Source organism: Halichoerus grypus, chromosome 4 (assembly GCF_964656455.1).
Source record: "Halichoerus grypus chromosome 4, mHalGry1.hap1.1, whole genome shotgun sequence".
Lineage (NCBI taxonomy): Eukaryota > Metazoa > Chordata > Mammalia > Carnivora > Phocidae > Halichoerus > Halichoerus grypus.
The window spans coordinates 14,508,480-14,520,846 of record NC_135715.1 but is presented as its reverse complement, the minus strand read 5'-3'; the positions used below and the strand labels follow the sequence as shown (position 1 = coordinate 14,520,846).

At 41.9% G+C, this 12,367-nt stretch overlaps 1 protein-coding gene across 2 annotated transcripts in view; it reads right to left on the bottom strand.

Annotated features, from left to right (window-relative positions):
- UGGT2 (UDP-glucose glycoprotein glucosyltransferase 2) overlaps window positions 1-5,135 on the bottom strand; it is a 180,962-nt gene extending 175,827 nt beyond the window's left edge. The window contains exon 1 of one of the 2 annotated variants that reach the window (XM_036080088.2): window positions 4,867-5,135. In XM_036080088.2, the coding sequence (XP_035935981.2) occupies window positions 4,867-5,018 (152 nt within the window). In that variant the 5' untranslated portion in view covers window positions 5,019-5,135. The remainder of the gene's footprint in view (window positions 1-4,866) is intronic. The other variant, XM_078070183.1, reaches the window with a different exon arrangement.
- Window positions 5,136-12,367: the final 7,232 nt, after the last annotated feature.

The window sequence follows — 12,367 nt, the reverse complement described above, 5'->3', positions numbered from 1 at the left end:
CAGTAATGCCCCCCAGTTTCACAGAGTCCTTCTTTTCACAAACCTGAGAAGCTGATTTGGATGTTAAGTTTTTTACAGGCTCTACTTGGTTACAATACCTAGATGATTTGCTTCTCTGTTCTCCTTCTCAAACCTCTTCATAGGAAGACAGCAACCACCTGTTAAAACTTTTGGCATTAAAGGGAAATAAATACTCTAAAGAAAAACCCTTTGCTCAAACTCAGGTTTGATACTTAGGGCATCTGCCCTCAGAAAAAGGACTACATTTGGATCCAGGGAGATTTCATGGCATTCTGAACTTTCCAAAAACCTAAAAATAAGGCCAATTATGAGGTTTTCTTGAACTGGCTGACTACTGTCAAAACTGGATTCCAAATTTCTCTCTCATGGCTCAATCTCTAAATGTTTTACTAAAAAACGTAAAACCTCACCCTATTATTTGTAAAGATCAGGAAGACATATGTGTCTTTGCATGAGAGAAAGGAATACCCTTGGGAGTACTCACCCAAAAACACAGGGACCCATAGGGTATTACAGTCAACAATTAGACCCAATGACACAGGGTTATCACCCTGGCCTCAGAAACATTCCTGATGAAATCATCATGGGCTCCCTTTTAACCACCCTTGTATTTTGGCTAAGGGCAAAACCGCAAATATTGATACCGAGAGCAGGTATGCCTTTGGGGTAGCTCATGACTCTGGATTACGGAAACAAAGTTTTCTTACCTCCAGTAGGGCTAAAATTAAAAATGGCTCTTACGTCCAAAATTTGTTAGATGCCACACTTTTGCTGGCTACCCTGGCTGTTATTATGGCTCCTGAGCATGCCACACTCAACTCCCTGGAGGCCAAAGGAAACCATCTCATTGATATTTCTGCCCAAAACACTGCTCTCAAAGAAACCAATAACCTCTGTCATGGTCCAAAGAGATGTTCTGCCAAATGATAATTCAGAAAGACCACTAGGAGATACCCAACAAGTGGGGCACCTGGGTGGCTCAGTCGGTTAAGCGTCTGCCTTCGGCTCGGGTCATGATCTTGGGGTCCTGGTATCGAGCCCCACATCGGGCTCCCTGCTGAGCAGGGAGTCTGCCTCTCCCTTCTGCCTCTCCCCTCTGTGTGTGTGCATTCTCTTGCTCTCTCAAATAAATCTTTAAAAAAAAAAAAAAGGAGATACCCAACAAATTGCCCCAGAGGGGTAAAAACAATATTGGAAACCTAGTAATTGTTGGTTGGTTCAATAAAAAAGAGAGAACTCTGGTTTGGACCAAAAAACAATCTGGTGCTACCAGAAATCTTCAAGTTCCTACTACTTACCACTATACGTGCATTAAACCATTGTGGTCTACTGACACAAGATAACATTCATGAATCAGTACTGGTGGGGACATATTAGTGAGGTAGCAAGAAGTGCCTACCTCACTTGCCCCACCTGTCAAAAACACAATCCAGGGAAACCTGTTTGTGCAGATGGATTTCACAGTGCTTTCCCATCGCATGGATACAAACAAGTTTCAGTAATGGTCCATATGTTTTCTCACTGGACTGAAGCTTTCCCTTATAGAGAGGCTGCTGTTTTTACTTGGCTAAAAATTCTGTTAGAAAAAGTGACCCCCACCTGGGGAGCCCTCTCGAACTTCAGAGTGATTGGGAACCCGTTTTAATGACCAGGTGCTTCGACATCTGTGCTGTTTGCCCAGTTTTACAACAGTGTCATGGGGCAGATCATCCTCGATCCTCAGAGTTAGGTGAACATATTAACAACACTATTAAGACTCAGTTGGCAAAATTTGTAGAGATCCTCTAAATACCTTCACCAAAAGCACTGCCACTGCTTCTTCAAAATCTCAGATCCACCCCTTTGACACTCAGACTCTCACCCTTTGAGATGGTCACAGAGGTCCAATGCACTTGGCCCCTACAGCTCCTTTGACCCACAGTAGATGAAAGGAGATATACTTCAATAGTAAATAGCCTGATTACTTCTATGAAAAATAACTGTGCTTTGGTAGAGTGATCTTTTTCATTGCCGGGAGACCATGACCTTAAGCATCACATCTTGCAAACTGGAGATTTCATCTACAGAAAAAGGCACCTCCAGAAAGACTATCCAATCTCGCTGGAAAGGCTCTTATCAGGAACTGCTAATCTTTGTGGCACCAAACTCCAAGGGACAGGCTCTTGGATTCACGTGACACATCTAGAGAAATCACCAAACCCTGACTGGACCTGTACACCATTTGGGGACCTGCAAGCAAAGATTTCCTCGAAAGAAAGTAGACCACATCTGACGATACAGCTTTCTCAGCTTGTCGGGACCAGGCCTGGACACCTTTTCTGCACTGTTTGCTTCTACTACCTCTTCCTTAGAAAGGAAACGCTCCCGCGCATTTCCCAAACCCTTGTGAAAGGGTGAAAAACCTCTTGATTACGGCCTTTCAGCAACAGCCTCATCATGATCCCATGATAAATTAAATTTTCACTTGCTTTTTCTGAAGGGTTAGAAGGTTCAGAATTTACAAATGTCTTTCTTTCATCTGCACTATTATGATTCTGAATTCTTATTCAAACTCATGGTTTGTGAATTTGCAACCTTACAGGCTGTTTTACTGGATAACACCTGTTTTCAAATGGTTCTTTTGAGATAATACTGTTTTAATACACCTTTGAAGTTTTGCTATTTTTGCAAAAGGTTCATTAGTTATTGCCTCATGTTTATACGTGCATGAATCTCTCAAATGCACGGCGAATTCTTTCAGTTCGCTCTTACAGTAGTCACTATTTTGCCTTCATGGCTACTTTAAGTGGGGACTTCCAGGAGGCACACATGACTCTAGGTTTGCCTCCATAGGGAGAACTTTTCTCTCTTAAGTCGGAATAAGTGCCAATAAATACCTTCAGCTGGAAACTTTCTGACCTAGGGGCCCCATTTAGAACCATAATACAATTTGAAAGTTATGTTACTTCTTCTATTTTTGTATAATTATTTTTTTGTATTTAGTCGCCTGTCAAACTTTTATAAAAATGACATACTCAATTAGGAGAGGATCTCTAATACTTACTCTCTTGAAATCATAGAGACTTTAGATGGTTAGGAGGGAGAACTCTGAGGCACTTCCCTTCCTTGTTACTCAAATGTGGCTTTAAGTGGTTTCCAACCCCTATGCACTTTCCATCAATGTAGGACAAGACAATCAGGAAAGACCCTTTCTGGCACTGAGGGACAAAACCAGGAAATATGAAAAACCTGACTTTTGGTCAGTGATGCTTTCAAGGAAAGATTTTGATCAAAAGGGTGAAATGTAAAAATTATTAAACAGAAACCTCACTAAAGTGGACTGGGGATGGAGAAGCGGGTCCCTGTACCACTCCATGTCAATTACAGGAAGAACTGTCAATTACAGACTCCTAACAGAAAATTTTCAATAGGAATCATCAATTATAGGCCTAATAGAGAAAGATGTATTTTGCATCTCCTACAAGAAACTGACTAGTCCTGCCACTCAGCCAAAGAGAAACTGTCATCATACTGGCTCTGGCTTTTCTCCAAAGACTTTTGTTCAAAACAACCCCTCCAAACTTTCTCAATCTCCATAAAATAATGTTCCTCTCCTTTGTTTGTTAGACTTGCCTATGGCTTTGCCATAGTTTGATTGTTCCTAACTGCAATTCTGTATTATTCCCAAATAAGTCCATTTTTGCTGGTAACTTATTTTTAAGGTTAACTGGTACAAACTTTCAGTTATGAAACAAGTCATGGGGGGCGCCTGGGTGGCTCAGTTGGTTAAGCCACTGCCTTCAGCTCAGGTCATGATCCTGGAGTCCCGGGATCGAGTCCCGCATCGGGCTCCCTGCTCAGCGGGGAGCCTGCTTCGCCCTCTGACCCTCCCCCCTCTCATGCTCTCTCTCTCTCTATCTCATTCTCTCTCTCAAATAAATAAATAAAATCTTAAAAAAAAAAAAGTCATGGGTACCTAATGTATAGGATGGTGACTACAGTTAATTGTACTGCACTGCATATTTGAAAATTGCAAAGAGATGTTAAAAGTTCTCAACATGAGAAAAAAACAACTTGTACCTATGTTAGGTGATGGATGTTAACTAGACTTATGGCTACGATCATTTCACAATATATAAATACTGAATATTATTACACCTGAAACTAATATGTAGTGTTAATTATATCTCAGTTTAAAAACTGTGTTAGTATCTTAAATATGCAATGTAGTGTCAGGTGACGGACTCTTCTTAGGACCATAAGCTGCTTCTTTGGCGAACTGACAAAACTGGCGTTAAAAGTTCATGCTAACTAAAGAAAGGAACTTTCAAATTTTGTTTAACTTCTAGAATACTAAGAGCAAAATCCAACAGCTATAGGTTTTGTTTCTGGGGAGGACGCTCGGGAAGAAGTAACTTGTGGGAAACTGCCTTCTCCGCAGGAAGCCTAGAAGCCAAGCCTATCAATGGTGTGGCTATGAAACTAGGTGCTTCCAGTACCGTTAACTAAAAACAACTGCCTACATCCATGGAAGTTGCCTGCATTAAACGCCAGACTCCGGCTCCCGTTCTTCCTTTCTTTTTCGTAAACGCTAATGAAATCCAAACGAGTTAAAGGCCCCGAAGTTTGGAAAACCGTGGGTGAGGCAAAGTAGGAACTGCAAGTGAGTGCCGCGCTCGGGGTCGCAGGGGATGTGGTGACGCTCCGGCGCCCAGCACGAGGACGCCTGCCGCAGCGGTTGCAAGGAGCTGGAGGGCCGGCCGCCGGCGGGACGGGGTCCGAGGGGCCGGCAGGGAGCGGCGCGCCCACAGCCCCGCCGACCCTCCCTCCGCGCTGGGCTCGGCAGAGGGGCCGGCCCGCACCCACCTGGCCTCCAGCAGCAGCGGGGTCTCCGGCCACTTCGCGGCCAAGTGGGCCGTCACCGCCTTGGACGCCGAGGCCGTCCGGGCGCCGAGCAGCGAGAAGCACAGCGCGGTGGAGCCCAGGAGCAGCCGCACCACGTCCGCGGCCTTTGCCATGGCGCGGAGAGGGAAGCGCGAGCCCCTCGGACCCCGCGCCCACAGCCCGCAGCCGCCACGGTACAGCCGGCTCCTCCCGTCGCGCGGCCGCCCACTTCCGGTGGGGGGAGCTCGAGTCCGTTACTCGGAGCTCGGGGCCTGGCGGGCAGCGAGCGCATGCGCGTCCCGCTCCGGCGCCGTCCGGGGAGCCCCCCAGGGCTGGATCCTGGATCCACGTAGGTGCGGGCGGTGCCGGAACGAACCTCCGCGGGCCGATGCTCCGGCCAGTCTGCGATCCGGGCCTCCTGTTCTCGGGCAGAGGCTGTGGGACACGGGGAGGGGAGGCTGGCTCCCGGAGACCGAACTGGGATTGCCGCCGACTAAGGCTGGGTGGACATGCCAAAATTTGGAAGCAAAGGCAGGAACTGTTGTGGATTTTATCCACGTTTACACAGGCGGAAAATAAGGCCCATCGAGGTTCAATTGTCTACTTTATGGGCTTCTAAATTTTATTGCATATTAGAATCATCTGGTAGGGCTTTGAGAAAGCCTGATGCCCAGTATTTAACCCACCCCGCCCTCCCCCCCATCCCCGTGATTCAAGAGGGCAGTCAGGTTTGGAAACCAGTGACATCACCTGGAGGGCTTGTTAAAACCCTGGGTGTTGGGGGACATCTGGGTGGCTGTCTGTTAAGCGTCTGCCTTCGGCTCAGGTCATGATCCTGGGGTCCTAGGATCGAGCCCCAAGTCAGGCTCCCTGCTCAGTGGGGAGCCCGCTTCTTCCTCTCCTCCCCCAGCTTGTGCTCTCTCTCTCCCTGTCAAATAAATAAATAAGTAAATAAATAAAATCTTAAAACAACAAAAACACCGGTTGTTGGGCCTCATCCTAGTATTTCTGATTCTGTAGATCTGGTGTGTGTGTGTGTTGGGTATGGGGAGGGGGCAAGAATTTGCGTTTCACATCTATCACGTTCCCAGGTGATACTGATAATGCCGGCTGGAAACCCCGCTTTTAGCCTTTGGACTCAAACGTGGTCCACAAGGTAGCAGCAGCATTACCTATGAGCTCATTAGAAATGCAGAATCTCAGGCCCCACCCCGGACCTACTTAATCGGAATCCCCAGGTTAACAGGAACCCCAGGTGGTACTGTGCACATTAAAGTTTCAGAGGATCTGGTTTAGAGGGTGACAGGTGAAAAATGCATGGGAAAGTGACAGTAGCTTATGTCATTATCAGCCCAAATCACACAGCTTTGACTGAGTCTTGATTTAAACCAAGGACGGTCTGACCCGAAAGCTCCTGCATTTACTACATCAGGCTCAAAGACAAAACCTTGCAACAGAGTTAAGTGGTTTTCCAGTACATATGATTCATCAAATCAAAACATTCAGTTTTATTTAACTGGGCAGAGGTGGAGCCTCGAGATTCTGGCTCCTAGTCAGGAATGATTCTTTTTCTCTTCAGAAGGCTGTTAATTTATTATAAATATTAAAATATATAGTAAAGAGAAGCAGTAGCTGGGAAAAGTAGTTGAGAATGCACTGATCCATTCCTTTTTTCCAGTTACTCCCCTGCCTCATAAGGAATCTGGATCTCTTGAAGCTGCTGATCATTTTTTTTTTTTTTCATTTCCCTTCATTTGCTTAGTATATGCCTTTCCTTAGAAGACCTTGCTCTGGAAATTCTACTCAGGTGTCACCTTCTAAGTTTAGCCTTCATTTCCCGATTTTTCCTCCTTGATATGGTCTATCCCTCCTTCAAATTCCCATAAGCTCTTTATTTTCCGGGTCATATATCATTTGTAATTCTCACTTTAGAATTTAAATACAGTACTTACTTATTTCTCCTATTAGAGATGGTGTTTTCCCTCAGGACTCATGCCTTACTTACTTTTAGCATCTGTTGCAATACCTAGCACAATACATGTTATTGGGGCTCAATAAATATTGAACAGTCCTTGTTTTTTTTTGGATAAGTAGGCAGAAAGCTAAGGCAGATGAGTAAGGAGCTTCATTTTTATCCACAGAACGTAATGGAAATATATATTATGAATTTTCCACAACTATTTGCTTTGATTAACTCCTCATGTGCACTTATTCTTGGACTGAAATTTTGACTGAAATTGTAGGATGAAGGAAATAAGATATTTACAGTGAATGTCTTCAATGAAAGCATATCTGATGTTTGCAAATTTTTAAGAAATGACTTGTGGCATGAAGAGTCACATAGAATACACTATTAAAGGACACTACTAAAACATATATACATTCCAGTATATTTAAGTTCACAGTGGGGAGGAATGCTACATTTCTCTTTTAAAGAATGAAATTAATCTAATCCAGGGTCATTTATTTACATAATTATTATACCTTTTAGCTTACATAGTATTTTCCTAGAAATTTAAGTGGGTTTGAAATATTCCTTAGACTGACCATCCTTGGGCTTGTTTCCTCATCTGCAGAACAAAAGAATAGGACTAGGTGAAATGCAATCATTGGAGGAGATCATCAAGAGACCTGCTAGTTGACCTCAGAGCCGGACTCGGGCGATGGGATTCCTTACTCTTTCTTCTGTCCTTGGAATGTAAGCTCTGCCCACCGTTCCCACATCAGGAGCCGCTTCAAGGAAGCAGCCTTCAGAGAGTAATATTACTGAGACCATCTGCTCGTATAGGAGACTGAACTCTGGTAAAGCCTCAGTATAAACTCTTAAGCTTCTGGCAGGTGGGTGCAAAGATCTACTTGTCTTGCAGTTGTCCCAAACAGGCCTTGTAAGAAAGTTCCTTTGCTTCTTAAAACTGCCACCTACCAATGGGGAGTGGTCTGCTTCTTTCTTCGATTTCTCCTTGCCCTCTGAGTATGGCAGCCAGTTTCAAATTTCACCCAGGGAATTCTCAAGGTTGAGAGCCTTGAGATTGAAGTCTCTTCTATATGTCATTTCTACGTACAGATAGAAATATTAAAATGCAAAAATTGAATAACTCAGCGAAGGTCACTCAAGTTAGTGGAGCAGCAAAGCATTCTAACATTCATTATCAATAACCCTTTGGCACAGATTGGCTATGAAGTGAATGTAGTTCAGGGACACAATTGTACTTGAATATTTTTTAGCAAAATGTTATTCAAAGTTATTCACACCAGGGTAATATGAATGAAAATTGATGATGATAGCAGTTCTCATTGTATGTGGAAGAAGTGATTAATGAGTGCTTCATAATATGAATATTGTGTTTAATAACATAAATCATCTTGAATTTTTTTTAGGTAGGTACAGCATGGACTATATTTATTTAATGAAAATAGTGGTGCTATGTGAGGATAAAGTTACTACCAAATTATGTAATATAATAAAACTTTAATTTTCTCTACCTAGAGAAGTCTCACAGCTGAAATGGCTTTTAAAAAATATTACCCAATAGGTCTTCCAGATTTCCTTTACTATAACAAAGACACCTTTCTCATTTTTTAAAAAAGATTTATTATTTGAGAGAAAGAGTGCAAGTAGGGGGAGGGGGAGAGGGAGAGAAGCAGACTCCCCACTGAGCGCAGAGCCTGACGCTGGGCTCAATCTCATGACCCTGAGATCATGACTTGAGCTGAAATTAAGAGTTGGACACTTAAACCACTGAGCCACCCAGGTGCCCCACCCTTTTCTCATTTTTTATTTGAATATCTTAAGTACAAGAAAATGTCCTACTCTTCATTTCAGTTGGGAAGAATTTGTAGACTTATTTAATTTGTTATATTTCTGCTCCCTAGGCAAGATTATACTAAAATCATAATCAAATGAGTTATTGTTAAGTGTCAGTAAGTTCGATTTTTATAATTTTGCATATTTTATTTAACATATATTACAAATGCCTCACAAATGTCTAACTCCAGGTATGTTTGAGGAAATTTTTTACTGTAGTGTATTTACTACAGTGACTTTCAAATAGCAAATTAAGTATACAAAATAATCTTTTAATCAATTGGGATGATATAAGAACTTGACATCTACTATTTAACAACATCCTTTTATACTTACATACATGGTCAATATTTTATAATTATGCATTCAAGTTTGCTAAGTCACTATTCTATTGCTTCTATTATTTTGTTTTGTTTCTTTCACGAAACACATAGGATTGGGACACCTGGGTGGCTCAGTCATTAAGCATCTGCCTTTGGCTCAGGTCATGATCTCAGGGTCCGGAGATCAAGCCCCACATCAGGCTCCTTGCTCACTGGGAGGCCTGCATTTCCATCTCCCACTCCCCCTGATTGTGTTTCCTCTCTTGCTGTGTCTCTGTCAAATAAATAAATAAAATCTTAAAAAAAACACACACATAGGATTGAAACATGTTGGTATCAGACAAACATGTGTCCTGTTTTTACATCTTCTAGGAGAGGTTAGTACAGTTATGTGCACAAACTCACCAATTTATTCAAAATATATTGTTTATCATCTATGGGAAGCTGACTGTATTATATGTTGGGAAAAATACTGAGGTGAATAAAATGGTTAATGTCTTCGAAGGGTTTATGGTGTAGTGAAACATAACAACATATACCAATAAATTATTACAGAGAAAAGTCAACAAAATTCTATGGAAGTCAGAAGAAGATACTTTTTTTTAAAAGATGTTATTTATTTGAGAGAGAGAGAGTGTGTGCAGGGGGGAGGGCAGAGGGAGAGAATCCTCAAGCCGACTCCTGGCTGAGTGCAGAGCCTGACGCGGGGCTCAATCCCAGGACCCTGAGATCATGACCATGACCTGAGCTGAAACCAAGAGCAGGACACTTAACCGACTGAGCCCCTCAGGCACCTCCAGAAGAAGATACTTTTTCAGAAACCTTGTTGAACAAATAAACAAATAAAAAGCTTTAGTAAATTTTATCAAATTATTTCATGGATTTGAATCTAGAACTTTGAGAAGCTGCACAAATCCTTTCAACCCCTAGGGGAGCGTCTGAGTCTACATCATGAATTACCAACAACACAAATCAGCATTTGTAGAGTTGCTACTTCACATTTATGTCATGAAACGTGGTCTCAAACCCTCAGTGACTTTGTCGTCTGGTTGGGAGGGTAGTACAGTACATAAAAGGGGGATTACAATGAGGAGTTTTGTGTGAGAAGATCTAGAGGGCTGGCATGTGACAATAAGCATGACAGGAATTAAAGGAGGAGGCGGTCTCAAGAATAGGTGGTGTGACTGACTACAGGCTGGAGGAAGTAGGGATGACCCGTCTGCCATTGTCACATGAATGCAGCCACAGACAGTATGTAAACAAATGGACGTGGGTATGTTCCAAAAAGCTTTATTTAGGGACCTATGAAAATCTCCTATTGTCACATACCATGAACTATTCATTTTCTTTTGCCTTTTTTAAATTTAAAAATGGAAGGGCGCCTGGCTGGCTCAGTCAGAGGAACATGCGACTCTTGATCTTGAGGTCGTGTGTTCAAGCCCCATGATGGGTGTAGAGATTACTTAAAAATAAGTCGATAAAACTTTAAAAAATAAAATAAAATTTTAAAATGTAAAACAATTCCTAACTCACAAGCTATACGTATTTGGCCCATGGGCCCTAGAAGGCCAAACTTTGCTCTGAAGGAAGTTTTGCAGGAAACTTATACAAGAAAGAATTATTTATAGAATTATTGTTTATGATAACAAAAAACTGGATATAGCTGAAATGTCTATTGAAATACAATGACAAAATGTGGCTTATTTGTTCAATGGAATACTAAACAGCAGTGACAATAAATGAGTCACAGATACGTAGATAAACATGGATGAACCTCAAAAACACAGTACCAGTGAAAAAGCGAGTCAAAATACATACTCTACGATTCTATTACACAGGGTTCAAGGACAGGTAGACTTAACAATATAACCTTTAGGGGCGCCTGGGTGGCTCAGATGGTTAAGTATCTGCCTTCGGCTCAGGTCATGATCCCAGGGTCCTGGGATCGAGTCCCACATCGGGCTCCCTGCTCCTTGGGAGCCTGCTTCTCCCTCTGCCTCTCTCTCTCTCTCTGTCTCTCATGAATAAATAAATAAAATCTTAAAAAAACAAAACAAAACAAAACAAAACAATATAACCTTTAGAGATACATGCAAACTCTAATGAAAGCAAGGGAATAACTAACACAAAATTCAGCATATTGATTATCTCTGAGTAAGAAAAAGAAGATGAGATCGAAGATAGGTCTTCAAAGATATTAATAGTGTACTTCTTAAGAAAGGTGGTAAGTGCACAATTTCACTTGTGTGTGACATAGTTCCTAATGTTTACAAAGTGGAATAAAGAGCCACAAAACAAATTATGTCGATGTCTTAAAAAATGATGCTTCTCCATTGCCTACAGAATTAAATTGAAATTCCTTACATATATACTGCTTGACACACTTTTAGATTTTAAATGTTTAATTGAATACTGGCCATGGCTTCTTCATTTCCTGGAAGAGCCTCCACTGGTGTTCTAAGTCCTGTTATGCTGTTTAGAAATCTTCTCTCCAGCAGGGCCTGTTAGAGTCAGTTAAGCATCTGCCTTCAGCTCAGGTCATGATCTCAGGGTTGTGGTATCTAGCCCCACATCAGGCTGTCCGCTCGGTGGGGAGCCTGCTTCTCCGTCTGCCCCTAACCCTGCTTGTGCTCTCTCTCTCTCAAATAAATAAATAAAATCTTAAAAAAAATTAGAAATCTCCTCTCCTAGAGTATGTCAGTTTTTAGAGAATCTTTCTATAAATATTTTCTTTTTCCTACGTTTAAAAAAAACTTTTTTGTTTAACACTCTGACCCCATTATACCCATGACGTATGGGTTTGTCCTCAACCTCATTATCATGTTCCTTATTTTTTAAAATTACTTTTCATTTCCTGAATTTTCCAAGGCCTTTGGTGTACTCTTTTATGTGGATGTTGTACCTTTTAGCTAGAATTCACTTTCATTCTTTTTCGTCTTGTCTGACAGCAAAGCCCCTATCTTTTCTATTATGCCAAGATGTAGAATAAGGTCTTCGTCACCATGGCTCTCTAGTCCTTGCATGGGGTTTAGCTTATAGTAAGTGCTTAACAAATATTTATTGAATATTAAATGATGAATAGAATAGAATTGTAACTTCTCTAGAATATTTGGGTTTTCTTTTTCTTTTTAGTGTTTTCAGTGGAAAGAATGTACAAAATGACTCTAAAGCAACAAAGTTAATTTTCAGAATTTACCTATTTTTTATTTATTTTTTTGAGATTTTCTTCTTCTTCTTCTTTTTTTTCTTCGAGAAAGAATGCATGCAGGGGTGGGGAGGGGCAGAGGAAGAGGGAGAGAGAGAATCTGAAGCAGGCTCTGTGCCCAGCGTGGAGCCCAACGTGGGGCTCAATCAC